Source organism: Taurulus bubalis, assembly GCF_910589615.1.
Source record: "Taurulus bubalis genome assembly, chromosome: 18".
NCBI classification, from domain to species: Eukaryota; Metazoa; Chordata; class Actinopteri; order Perciformes; family Cottidae; genus Taurulus; species Taurulus bubalis.
Window position 1 is genome coordinate 5645613 of NC_136606.1, and position 14409 is coordinate 5660021.

Consider the following 14409-nt stretch of genomic DNA (forward strand, 5'->3'; position numbering starts at 1 on the left):
ATTGCATATTTATTTAGAACAAACAAACTTTATGTGCACCAAATCTGATCAACTTCATCAACTTAATGTTATGTAATGCGTCTCTGCTTCCAGGCCTTCAACACGACCCGATTGCTTCGAAATCCAGACTTGTCCACGTTTTTTAGAAGGTCACACACATTTCCTCTCAACAGCAAAAAAGGAAATTTAACAAACTTAAAATAGTTAGAGAGGAATTCATAAAAAAAAAGACTGCAAATGACTGTATCTGTAGTAACGATCACAAGTGGTAATAACTGCTGTGAACCACAGTGTGGTGCTCAGTGACCATACAGGGAAAAATGTCTGTTTCACACACACACACGCACACACACACACACACATACACACTGACTCCATGATCTTCGTTCCCTCTAGTATGAGGAGTCGAGACTGACACCGCCGTGACCCATCATCTCAAACCAAATGAACACTTGATGAATTTCCCCTTTTCTTATAACAAGCGCTCGTCTTTGCCGAGGCTCAAATTTCATTTGACAGGACGGCTCCCACAACTCAAAGTAATGAAGGCAGCCCATCTTCCCCTGTTAGATGAGGTGCATAAATACAGACACAGCTCATTAATAACTCTGTCACACAGGTATAGGCATACGGTGGAGGGGGGTGGGGGGAAGAAAAAGGTGACACACTTTTAAAGCTCAAGCACTCCGAGTCCCAGAAGGCTCCCTGAGGTAAGTTCACATGCTGTACTCTGAAAACCAAGATGCTCGAGACCTTGGTCGCCCACAAGAATCCTGCTACTCCTCATCCTGCTTTCATACATCACATTTAAAGTCTGGTCGTATGCTGCCTGAAAGCACTTTGTATTTACCAACAAATGTTCCTCCTTTTTATAAAACGATTAGCTCCACCGTGGCTACAGGCTAATGGGGACGTGTGAAGGTGCCACACGGAGTTGTCAAGGTCAGGCATACACTTGAAGCCAGCTGCTTCATCTATTGAAGACGACCCCTCCCTGTGTGCATAAAGCTTGCGCTTGTCAACTATTCCTTGGAGACACGGAGCAGACAGCTGCGCGTTATGCTTCCGCTCCCTCAACAGCTGCAATAGACGTTTTGGTCGTCCTCTCGGCGCAGCGCGGCGCGCACCTTTCTACCCGCTATCTCTTCGTCTAACTCTCACCCCGAGGGAATTTCACCGGGGCGAGAGCAGGGCAGTTCAGTGTTTTTAATTAAATCCTCACAGAATATGCAAAATCTTCAAGACGCTTTTTCTTCTTCTTTCTTCTCTCCATAAAGAGGTCAATTCAGGTAGAAGTCATTATGCCGTACTGATTTCCTTAATTAAATCCATACCGGTCACAAAGGAGGAGACAGATAAAAGGAGAAGACGCTGAGTTTGAGAAAGGAGTTTTGAGATAAGTGAGGAAGAGGGCTGTTAAAAAAAATCATCAGGACAATGTACCTGACGTTTTGGCTAATCGCTGTACATTCAATTAGACATAAGTTTGCGCGTCTGTCTTTTGTCAGGAACAAATCTGCCATCTTCTCGGTGGCGGAGTGATCCTCGTAGCGGCTCATTGTAATAGCACAGTAGCTGGAGGTCTGAGAAGGCCAAGTGGACAGTTTTGTCATGCACCGGTGATCTAAACAGTTCTCCGAGTACCTTGGGACGGTTATGGCCCGACTGTAAACTGTGTCTGGGTGGTGTCAGGGAGGTTGCTCCTGGCCGCGGCTAATGCAAAGTGTTGACTGCAATACACTTTGAGGTAGTTAACCGCCGTGATGCTCAGCGTGACCTTTTTTTTTTTTTTTACCGGACAGCGGAGCCCGAGGCCGGGTCCCGTCCCTTCAGCTGTGAGTCAGTGTCCCTCGCAAACAACGGGATGCAATGACTCACGGGGGCCTCCGATTTGTGGCGTAATTGGCGAATAGGCCATCGTGAGTAAGAGGATGACGGAACGAGGGAGGGCGGAGGCAAAGTGGCGTGAGGAAGAGCGAGGAGACGGCGGGAGGGTGAATACAGAGTCGGGTAAGGAGAACGTGAGAAGGGAAGTAAACACTTCAGAGCATGAGATTGCTCCGGGCGAGGTTATGGGCTGTTTTTAATGTTATTTTGTTTATACTGTCCATCTTCATTCGGGGAGCTTCCCTGTGAGTCTGTCACAGTGATTCCTAATTCGCACACTAAGCGTGGTGGGGAGGGGTGGGGGGGGTTGGAGTCAGAGGGTCTACGCTGCAGAGCCCTGAGAGCTTGGGGTCCTCAGAAACCCCTCCAGGGTCGCAGTAATTATCGCTGCATGTGTTATCACAAGTCACAAAGCATTTCTCACCTTTTACCGCCCCCGGATTTCTTTCTTGTCATTCAGCCCGAGGTGCGGATCGACAATTACGGGGCGAATTAAGAAACAGACATGACTGACTGGATCAATTCTTGTGGGAGTGATGAAGGGCAGGTTTTTAGGAACGTCTGTCTGTTTAGCTGGCTCACAGTGGAGAGGTCGCACTGCAGCGGTTTCGTAGAAGGGCGGCACACACACACGGCTTTCTTACTGAAGTATTATCTCCCAGCATGCACAAGGAAAGCATCTGTAAGAACACTAATCCGACACAAAAGGCTCATTACTCTTGATACACATCGGGGGGGGGCTGCGACAGATAATAACAGTTCGGATCGTATCATTGTTTTGAGTCACGGATCGGATCCGGAGATTGAAAAATGGGAGCAACTATAACCCTTGTGAGATGCCCCAATCAGGTTTCTTTGGCGCCAATGCTGATTGCTGATTGTCGATGAGCCATATATATATATATATATATATATACGTACACACACAGATTGTTTTTCTTATAGCTGCTGGCATACGAGGCTCCAGTCTATTTCTTTTCACAACCATCCCGAAAAATCACTTCTAAATGTGGTCATTTCATCCGTGGCCCAGGGATCACGGATCAACACGTTCCAACACGTTATCGTTCCAACTCGTCGCATACTGATGCTTCGGTCTTCACACTACGCCTTCACACTCCCGGAGCATTTTTCTCTGAGCGTCTGAATAAAGACGGGTTCGTAGTTACTTGGAAATATTGAGCGGCGGTTACAGACGATATTTGACTCCCTGGATATGAGAGCGGTTTGAATCAACTACAGGCTGATACACCGCTACCACAGCCTCTTTGAGCTGATTCCAAATATGTTGTCATATCATAAACATGCATACATAGCAAAGTTTTGCTCATAAGAACGCCTGGCTGTTAAATGTCAAGCAACGATCTCTTCATTCAAAGCCGTCTGCATCAGCGTGCCCTAAATGTGAACCCATAAGCTCTCCGTCGTAAACAGGCCTCCCTGATTATGCGCGGGGAACAGATATCCTACTCCGTTCTTCCTCACTGGTCCAAAGCCCCTCTCTCTCTCTCGGGATGTAATATTAATGAACAGATCTCAGCCAGGATGCTTGTTAGGCTTCAAGCTAATCTTATTTCCCGCTGCCCCCACTGTTCACCTCAGACTGGGCCTCCATCAGTTTATTTACTAACCGCTGAGGAGGGACGGGAGCTTCAGGGATCCTCCTCGACCCGACAAAGGAAAGATGTGTAGCCTTGAAGGCCGAGGTGGCTGGTCGGTCAGACGGAAGATATGAAGACAGGAATGGAGATGGATGTGCCCTTTACTTACTGACTCATGTGGGCATGAATGTTATATTTCAGATCGTGTCCCTGCAGGTACAGACGAAGGGAAAGCAATCCCTTTAGTTTAATACTGTACCTTTAGAAACTGACAAATTGACTTAGTAGTGTTTCTCTGAAATGAATGTGTTTTGTATATTGGATTTAACTTCTCACTATTTTTTCTTTTCTGACCTTATTAAAACCCGATGTGTACAAAGGGAGTGCAGTAATAACCACTCTTTTGCCACAAACTGGGCTTGTACCTTTGCTGAAGGTGACAAAATAAATAGAAATGACCATAAATCATTATAATACGGCCCGGGGATCTCCAAAACACAACATTAGGGTTTAAGTAGAGTCACCCTTTTCAAAGATGGCTCACCTGCAGTTTTTTCCATGATGCAAGACTCTGTCGCTCTGATTTAAGAACCCCAACAGTCGTGTTTGTTTCAAGAAGACTTTGATTGTCTTCCTTTCATCCCCACATACTGTTTCTGTTGCTGTTTTTCATTAATTTATTCAAAAAGGAAGCACCATTTCAATTGAAATGCACAAATCAAATTAAAATCTACGTAGTTACATGAGCTACCATGTTACCTGTGTACATGTATCACAGAGAGCATCTGTCATCATTCATTAGTTGAAGAAACAAGTGTGTTTTCTGAGTATCGATCGCACACATTGTTGATGTATGCACATATTTTACAGCCGAGGTAATCTCAGTTGCAGTGAGGTGTTGGTCATTGTATTTACACTTGTCAATCAATTATGAAGGGATATGGTTTGAATCTTTTTCTTTTTGTTCTTGTTTACTGTGGTGGTTCATGTAATTCCACTGGGAATCCACTGGGATATACAGGGCGGATATAACAGATTTTATTTTGGGTGTTTTGTTTGTGCTGAGGAAGCAGGTTTCTTTGTTTGGCTCGAGGGCATTTTGACACGTTGACATGTGGATCTTCATCCAGAAGCCAACAAGCACGCTTGAGATTTCTGTATATGATTCCATATCAATATGTCAAGACAAATCAAGCGTGTTCTCTCCTCACTATGATGTGACGATTTTATTATTTCAATTATTGTAATAACTGAATATCCTTGCATGAGTGACATAAAAAAGATAACTAGCTTGGTAGAGATGTAAAAAAACAGTGCATCAATAAAAACAAAATGTAGCATTAATTAACATGCAAGACAGAACAGACTCGGCTATTTTGATATTTTCATGACCGTATGATCTATGATTAGCATATTTGTTATTGATTTATTTTGAGAGATTATCCTTTTTAGTGAAAAATAAATACTAAAGCTGTGATGCAATAACACTAATTGTCTCCAGACAAAATGTACGGGAAAGCGATTCCGGTACGTTTTTGCTCCATGTTTAAGCGTTTGAATGATTTTTCAGAATGATTTTGTGAATAGCAATTGTTTCGGCTCAGATAATCGTGACATGACATATTCATATCGTTCCATTCCTGCTCCACATGCTCAGGTTTCTGCACCAGAGTGCTCCGACTCTGATTCACAGCTCAGTGTTTCTCTGCCTTCTGAACCCAGGTTTCTAATCAGAGAATTAGCTTCAGTTTCCCCTGCCAAAATCCACACAGTAATCCATCTCACTTTGTCCACACTGTGGCTCATGACCCACTAAAGCATTTGTCAGTATGCTTGAAAGAGAGCGGGGGAGAGAGAGCGAGAGAACGAGAGAGAGAGAGAGAGAGACACACACAATAAGATATCCTGACCGGGGAAATGTGCTTTCCTGGTTTCCTGGGTGGCTTTATCAAAGCCTATTAGTTGCACAATGACAATCTTTAAATTTCTCCAGCATTGTTTCCACAAAAAGAAACACGTTCTTATATCCAATACATTACGGCTCAGATAAATCCGGCTGTGCCATACCGTTGATGTTATTGTACGACTGTGAGCCGGCACGCGGCTTCTGTGCTTTCTCTTATGAATGCTTTTGTCGAGCGCCGGATCAAGCCAACTGAGCGTTCGGCGTCCGGCCCGGTCTCTCGGAGCGTGATTAATGAGGGAGGAGACGGACAACCAGAGTGCATCCTAATCACCCGCAAGGACAAGCAGAGATATGGAAAGGTGGGAAGAAAGAGAATCAGAGAGCAAAGAGACAGAGGGAGATAAAGATTACGTATTGATACGGTTTGTGTGAAGCGTCGGGTTGAAATCCTTCTCTGAGAGAGGCACGAACCTGAATTCTAGAGCGTTTCCCATCTGCAAGCACACATAGACCCCCCCCGACACACACACACATACATGCTCAGACACACTGAATACTCTCACAGCCTCAGCAGCAAACACAGGGACATGAAAGACACAGAGGGGCCTTATGGGGTTAGCTTTGGCAAAGCTCAGTCCGTTGGATCAGGGAGAATTGGCCCATCTAGTTGCATACTGCAATACCCATAAGGCCTCTCACTCATGGCTGTTCATGCCTCTAAACCTGGCTCTCTAAATAAAGTTACTGAGCTGTGCAGTTATTGTAGACATAGTTGGAATTATCTATGCAAATTTCAAAGGGAATGCGAGCCTGTGAATACTAATGGTGAATGAGAGAGAGAATTACAGCAGCCAGGTGGAGGAAATGCAAGAGGATTGGTTTGGATAGACATTAAAGAAAAAAAATCCCCCTCGGGTATTCACTTAGACCGTTAAGCCTCTGATATTCATAGCAGCATTGAAGGAGTTGCATGTATTTTGTGAGAAAGTGTCGCAATTTACTTAGAGGGTACCTTTGGTCTATCACTTTCTGGTGTTTCAGTGACTTACGGAGAGAACTAATCATCAGAGCAATAGTCGGACATCTTGGGAAACGTGCTTATACAATTTCTTGCCGAGAAGAGAAGATTGATATTGTATGTCACACTGTGTGAGACGGTCTATCAATGTCTCGGTAACAATCTGCTTGACTGCGTTTGATCAATTATGAGGAATTTTAGATCCCGTGAAGATCGCCTGATGAATCATAGAAATACAATATATATGGAGAAATGAGTAAACAAAAACTGAAAAAAAAGATATTGAGAAGCTGATCATCGTCAGCAAAAGAGTAAAGCAAAATAAAAATGATGAAATTAGGCTATTTGTTTTGCGTCAGTATTACCGTTGCTTGCAATGTTGATCTCTCTACGCTGAGGTGTTGATTTGATTGATTATCTTAATTATTCTAAGGGGAAATTTGGTTTTCAGTGAGGGAAAAAAAACATAAAGCGATAATCCACTGATCTACCACTAACGTTACCAACGTGTTTTTCCACATTCTCTATGTCGTACAATTGTCAACATCCAAATGGGACCCCCAAAAAATCACACACAGTACAGGAAGAGAATAAGAACAATGTATGCCATCAAAGTCTATTGTAGGAGTGCCTGGAAATATTCCCAAATGGCGTCACACCAACTGTATTTGGCCAGTTATCAACAAGAATAGAACAATTTGAAACAAAATGGATCCACGAATACAACATATGCCTCCAGTGGGTGTTTTTTTTTCTTCAAATGCTGCCTTTACATAGTAAGTAAAGCAGAACTCCCTCCACCTGCCTCTGCTCAGTCTTCCCCTTCTTCCCAATATACTCCAGTGTCTGTGTCCTGTGCTTCTTGCTATGCATCATGTTGGCCCAAAATGACGATTGATGGCGGTGCCACTGCCTTTGTAATCCGCTTAGGATGGATTTTGCATCTAAATCACTTTATTATTTATGCGCCTAACTCTCGCCAATGCCATTTGGAGGCGGGTATGATTGGTGATCCATCACACATTATCCTTCACTGTGGACATAAATATTGTAATGGGATGGACCGTCAGCATGAAGCTTCCAGGTGGAAGGGAACGCTGATGTCTTGGGGTCAGACTGCTCAAAACATGAGTCAACCGAGGGAAGATTATCTGGAGTGCCTGCTTCCAGGCGGACTCTCGAGAGATGCTGTTAGTTGGCCCTCGCTCTGCTATTAACCTCTCCGCCTTCTCCACAGCAGCTTGTGTCTTCATACATGGCCTCTATCACAAAAAAATGTCACTCTTTCATTGTCCTTTTTTCCCATCAGGGCTTCAATCGCCACCTGCCAATCACACGCATCTGCTGCCTACAGGCACACAAGCACACGCTGCCACATCGGGACAACCACCTCTGTAGATGAGAAAAAAAACAAGAAAAGAGAGATCGTCATCTCGCCAAAAGGGCAAGAGTGATATGCATCTCAAAATGCATTTCATATTTTATGCAAAAAGGTGTTTAAAAAGTTTCCCCGAGATTTAATGAAGAGTTAGGATTGTAGCGCCTGAGCTAGATTCCAGCTAGCAGCGTAGCATGTGTGTTATATGCTGAGTTGTTTACATGTCGATCTGGAGACTCAGCAGTGCAGTGGTCAGGTGAAGTGCATGCTGGGAGAGCTCAGGGCAAAAACAATCTGTCACTCTTTGACTCTGTGGCAGCCCACCGAAGAGCGAGGCCACGGAGTTACAGCGGACTGAGCTCAGCGGGTGAAGAAGGAAAACTACTCGGATGCATTTGAGCTTCATGGATGCCAGCAATCATCATGTCACCGGGTTCCTCCAGTCAGCTATAAGCCGGAGGGAAAGGAACACACAGCAACAACAACAACAACAACAACGTGTGACAGATGTTTGTAACGGGGGGCGGCCGTGGCTCGGGAGGTCCTCCACTAATCGGGAGATCGGCGGTTCAATTCCTCCAGTCAGCTTGCCGAAGTGTTGTTGGGCAAGATACTGAACCCGGAGTTTCTCCCGAAGGCTTTACCATCTGTGTGTGTGTGTGAATGTTAAGTGTGAAGCGCTTCGAGTAGCACCAACCGAGCAGCTGACCTCAGATGACTGCGCTACATATTTATTGTGAGCTTCACCAACATGAACAGAGGTCTAATCAGCCAGAATAACTGACAACCATCTCTGCATGAACCATCACTGGATGAAGGCGAAACATCTCCGGGAAAATCCTGGAAAAATAGCCAGGTAGCCCTGGAGAGAAGTTTCACTTATATTCTAATCTAACCTAATATCTCTTGTCAAGACCCTCGGATCTGGTCAGTGTCTGTCTGTGCGTTCCTGCCTGCTTGGACACTCTGGACAGCATTGTTGAACCTCCTCCTTACAATGCGCTGCATGTGGTCAAACTGGTGGATTATTTCCCCTCTAAATTAACCTTAAATGTTTCCATTTTGAGCGGTTCGTTACCGGTTAAATGTTGGCGGAAGTGACCCTTTTACTCAGCAACCATGACCACATATAAATCCCTTTTCTCTAGATGAGGAGTGATCCTGAGAGCGCAAAAGAAAATAGACGTCGAAGCAGTGGAACCAATCAGATTGCTTGATTTCAGCTGCCCGTTTTCGAAAGAGTTGTGTGCTTAATCTAATTAATTGCGCCGCCGTCTGGCTTTGAGTGTTTCAGCCCCGTGCAGGAAGATGGAGGTGTTCATGCGGAGGGCTTTTAGAGGAATTTCTTCATGCTCGTAACTCTGAATTGCGGAGAGACACTGCCATCCAGAATAGCACTGCACGCACTGCTATTTAGTAATGATTGCTGTGCTCACAATCCTCGATGTGATCTTGCGAATCACTATCCATAGATAGGGTAATGGAGCATCCACTTTTTTTTCACTGAGCTGAGGGGGCGGGAGGAGGAAGCCGCTGCCAGCTGTGCTATAATAGAATTTTTGCATTTGTTCATCAGCTTTTTTTTCATCCATGCTCTCAGACACACACACACAGTGACAGTCTTATCTTCTGTGGCGGCGGCAGGCTATGACCCTTGCCGCTTGTGTCATCGAGTGCAGAGCTTAGTCATCACCGGTGCGTCGGAGCAGCTGAGGTGGATCTGTGCAGTCGTAGTATGATGTGATTCTTCCACTGACCTCTTGAGCAGTGACCACTGCCTCCACAAGAACATGCTCTGCTTCTCTTTATGTGGGCTGTGGGTGATCTCAGCAGCCAACGGTGGTTGTAACACATACACATGCACACCTAACATATATGAATGCAGCTCCCCCACTCACAATATATGCTCACCTCCAGATGCGATCTCAACTTAAAACATCCCTTTATTGAAAAGTTCTCCAACAGGAAGACAGATCATTTGCGGAAGGTCATTCATCGACTACAAATCACGACGTGGCCGATTCATTGCTCCGCCATGCTAATATAAAAAGCATCAGCTTGAGAGGTTGAGACTGAGAGCGTCCTTAATTGTCAATTAAGGATGCATCTCGCAGTCATTGTCCCGCCACACGACTTGCAGATTGAGTGCTATAACAAGGAGGGCAGGGTTGCATTGCTGCGAGGTCAGTTGCTTTCTCAACCAGAAGCAAGCAATCAAACGTGAAGGGAGTCAAATGATTTGCAGAAAAGTAACAAATAACTCACTGACACTGATTATGGAAAGAGCAGAGTGCTCAGTGATGGTTTTTTGGCCCTGACTGGCGATGGTCCATTGTTTTAATAACTGATGTGTTTTTCTGCTAACATTCTTATTGCCAAATATGAAACTAATGAAAGAAGCAAAGACAACGTTAACCACCATTAATAAAGCAAACAGAGCTCTCTGTTTCTCGCTGTTGATTGTTGTCTTTTCCATCCTTCATCCATTGCTGCAGCGATATCAGATCAGAAAGTCACGTCTTGGCATCCGATTAGTTTGGTGTGGAAAGGTTACATTTCATACCTGTCAAACCAAACAGGCCTTCATAGAACAGCCATCATCTTTACTATAGGACAGCAAATGAAGAATAGGTCTCTCAGCAGCTAGATGGATTTTTAGAAGAGGCTGGGACAGTCGAGGCAGATAATTGTTTTGATGTTTAGGTTGATAAATGCAGTCTGGAAAGAAAAAGTAGGCCGATAATCTATCCTTTTGATGCAGAGGAGACACAGCAACCTTTAAATGAGCTCTGTATTGTCTCTCTTTGAATATTCTTATGTTTTTTTCCTGCACATTAGCCAACATTCATTAACACAGGAGTTAACAGTCTGGGGAATATTGTTTTCAGTGGGTAATGCCCTTGAACCAGTTACCTCAGTTGTGTTTATTATCTTGCAAAAAAGTTTTCTTCTTTAACTTGCAACCCAAACCCCCAAGAATCCACCCTGAGGATACGGTTTAATGGAGAGGCAGAGTGTATGAGCGGTTAGGCTGTGCATCTTCAAGCCAGTGGACACAAAGGCACCATCTTCATACCCAAACCACAGCTGATGCAACACTTTAGCCTCCCAAAGTCTCCACCGGGAGAGGGGAAGTTGTTATCTTTATTTGGGGAGTTTTTCCTGAGCCGATGTGAGGTCCCGGGACAGGCATGTTATGTGTACAGATAGTAAAGCCCTCCGAGGCAAACTTGTATTTGTGATGTTGGGCTATATAAAATAAACTGAATTGAATTATCATCACTACTGAATCTGTTAACATCAGCACAGGTTTTTTCCCTGATTAACAGGTTCAAAATCTGTCCAAGCAGCTGCATAATAAGCCTCAAATCATTACTGTACAAGGCGTCTCGTCCACATATCCCTGATGTTCACACCAGTTATCTGGGAGCGCTCAAAGGGACTTTTGGACAGTCCTTTCTCGACCTGTTATCATTCATAATAACGACGTGCAGTCGGACGAAATTAACCAAACTAGAGGGGTGAAAGCAGCCAATTAATCTTCCATCTGCCTTTTGATCTAAAAAAGTTTTACTTCTGTAATATACTCGCACCCTTGCAGTCTTTAAGCCTCGGTTTTTATATTATATGGTTATGGATGGAAAGAAAAGTCAACACATAAATGGATTTTTGCCATCCAGTCTTATGGAATGTATATATGGAGCATTATCGAGACAAAAACAAGACCATGAATGCATGGAGACAAATAAGTAGAAGATTGGACTGTCAGGTGTGTAGCCAGTTTTGCGTTTCGCAACCACATCTGAGATCATTGAAGTTTCCATAATGAATGGACTTCAATTGACTTGCATACACAGAGCTTTGTGGAAACGAGGGGTTTCTCATCACCGATGTCCCCGGTTGAAACACCAAACATGTGCCACACCTTCACACAAGGGTCCCATTGTGAGTTCTGAATCTAAATTCCCTTCAGGGGGGGAGTTATTATCACTCTGCTGGGTGAGCTTGGTGCATCACTGTGGGGAGTTACAAAGTCAGAGCCTAAATGCCAACTACCCACTCTGTTCATATTCCACAGTCACATAATAATTCTTTCCAGTTCCACTCTTTACTTCCATCATGCACTGCTCCCTTTGATGGTTTCCTGCTGATATTTTTAACTGTGCTACACACTGACAGGCAGTGGTGCACTCTTTGCACTCTGAACCTCAGGTTCCCTAGTTGAAACACCAAACACATTTCAAGTACTTAAATCAAAAGGTCTGTTGGCTGCCTGTAGTTTCATCCAGTCGTGATTATTTAAAAAAAACATGTTTTAAAGCAGTAGTGTCTAGGAATTAGCTCCGCTGCATCTTTGCAATTCATCCCCAGGCTTCACAAAGATGGTTTAACAAGATAAAGCTCAAGACAATGCTCCTCACAGACAAACTAATGTGAATAAAAGACATTTCACAGCCCACGTCTCCAAAAGTAAACCCATTATAAAGTGCATGCGCAATAGAAAAATCGATGCTTGCACAGCATATTGTTTCCGCATCCCTTGCCACTTAACAACGGCTGCCTCTAAGACGCATGTCTCAAGAACTTTGACATACTTTGTGCATGCTGCTGCCTGGTAAATGTTGAAAATCAAACTGTGCTTACATTCACCAGTGGATCATTTAACGGATTCAGCAGGGATTTTTCTCCAAAAACAGCGTGACAACAAACACAGACACTCCAGCATTTAGGAGCCCAGGGAGATTCTAAACTAAAAGTCTGAGAGACGCCCGCGGCATTTTGTGTTCCCGAGAGAGGCAATCCATTCCTCGAGCAAAGAACAGGCTCTAACGAAACATTCTGTAATTCAAGGGGAAAGTGTTCTGGTAAAGTGACGTACAAGCTGTATCTCGCTGGCCTTTCACGAGTTTCTCATTGCATCTGCAATGCAAACAATGCAGAACATTGGAGTGAAAAAGAGAAAAGACTCACCAAGAGGCTGTCCAGCGATGATACGGACATTTTCTCCGGACACGGCTGCTCGGGCGTTCCTCTCGTTCAAGTACTGTACGAAGGCGTAACCTTTGTGCACAGAGCAACCCACTATCTTGCCGTACTTGGCGAAGATGACCTCTATGTCGGTCTTCTTGACGATGGTTGTGTTGAGGTTGCCGATAAAGACTCTGGAGTTTAGGGAGCGCGGGTCATTCTTGTTGGTCACGTTGCTGGTCTGGAGTTTACCAGTCATTCTCTTCCAGTTGCCCTCCTGGGACACAGACAGAGTGGGGGGAGGGGGAGGGGAGGACATAGCTTTAGAGGTTTGGGGCAGGCTAACTCCAGCTAATACTGCTAAACACCATAAAACCCCAAAGTTTGTTATCATGAAATAAGACATTAGGAAATAAATTGTTATATATTTTAAAATATATGACTAACCTACTAAACTAGAACCCTAAATTGTGTAATTGTATCATTTTCATGCCCCCAGCAGGATGCTACCAACCGCCCGCTAGCTTACTAGCTAACTCCTGCTGGTTGGAGAAACCACAGAGAAACAGTGAATGTTTCAACATTGACAATAATTAACTTAACTTAACTGCTGCCATTAACATCTGCTCTTCACTTTGAACTCACCTTAAGCAAAGAAAAAATAAATAAACACAATACACATACTACACACTTCTCTTCTTTTAAATTAACTTTACAGGCTTCACAAACTTTACATTCTTTGATTTCAAAGATGTTTCAGAGAGAAATCACACGACTCTGAATAGGAAAGAAGTGTCTCTGTGTTTGCCGAAAGCAGGTAGCTAGTTAGCTATCTGCTAACTAGCTACCTGCCGGCTGAGAGGCTGAGGGCATTTCACTGTCTGAAAAGTAGCGTTATGAAATAAATACAAATAAATAGATCAAAACTGAAATGATATACTTGTATTGTAATTGAATTCTATAATCAAATATATAATAACTATGTTAACATGTAAATAAGAATGATGAGCAAAGTTTTAATTAGATTAATTCAGAATGTACTGTCTTATTCATAGGTTTCATTTGACTCTATTCAGGTAATTATTTACTTCACAATGTCTTATTTATGTATTTAACAGTGAGCACTTTGAGGCTTCATAAAACACTAAATCAATACATCAATTTGTTGGAATCTAAATCAATTTATTGTAAACAGACACTTTTTTGTTGAAGGCTTTTGTTGAGGAGGGTTTACCTTCTTGCATTATTATGCAAGGTCATTGGCCAGTCAACTGCTTACCTACGCGACATTGTTTTCATGGGTGAAATGCTACCACTGGATGACTGACTGGGAGAATTAGAAGGAGCAACAATATATGAATATTGTTTGCTTTGTGAGAAACCAAATACAGTAGCTGTCAGTGGGAAAGCGTTGCAATCTCAATACCCATATTGTTGCATCCCTAATGCTTTGTGTGCCGTCTCACTGATCACAGAATGCGGAGGCTGTAATTCATGTTACAGTTTTATTCAGACTTTTTTTGTGCTGTCAAGTTATCGGCGCACATTACCTACGGCTTTTGTAGGCCTCCCTTGCAATTATTTCTAAGTGACCTTTTTCTTCACCTGGATGTTTTTATGAAAGATGATTGGCTGCAGAAACAGGGACATT

The 14409-nt window shown here is 43.6% G+C and overlaps 1 protein-coding gene across 1 annotated transcript in view; it reads right to left on the reverse strand.

The window, feature by feature from the left end:
• ralyl (RALY RNA binding protein like) overlaps positions 1-13017 on the reverse strand; it is a gene marked incomplete at both ends in the record, with an annotated part of 43344 nt that extends 30327 nt beyond the window's left edge. The window contains one exon of the mRNA XM_079234420.1: positions 12762-13017. Within this exon, the coding sequence (XP_079090546.1) occupies positions 12762-13017 (256 nt within the window). The remainder of the gene's footprint in view (positions 1-12761) is intronic.
• Between the last annotated feature and the right edge of the window lie 1392 nt (positions 13018-14409).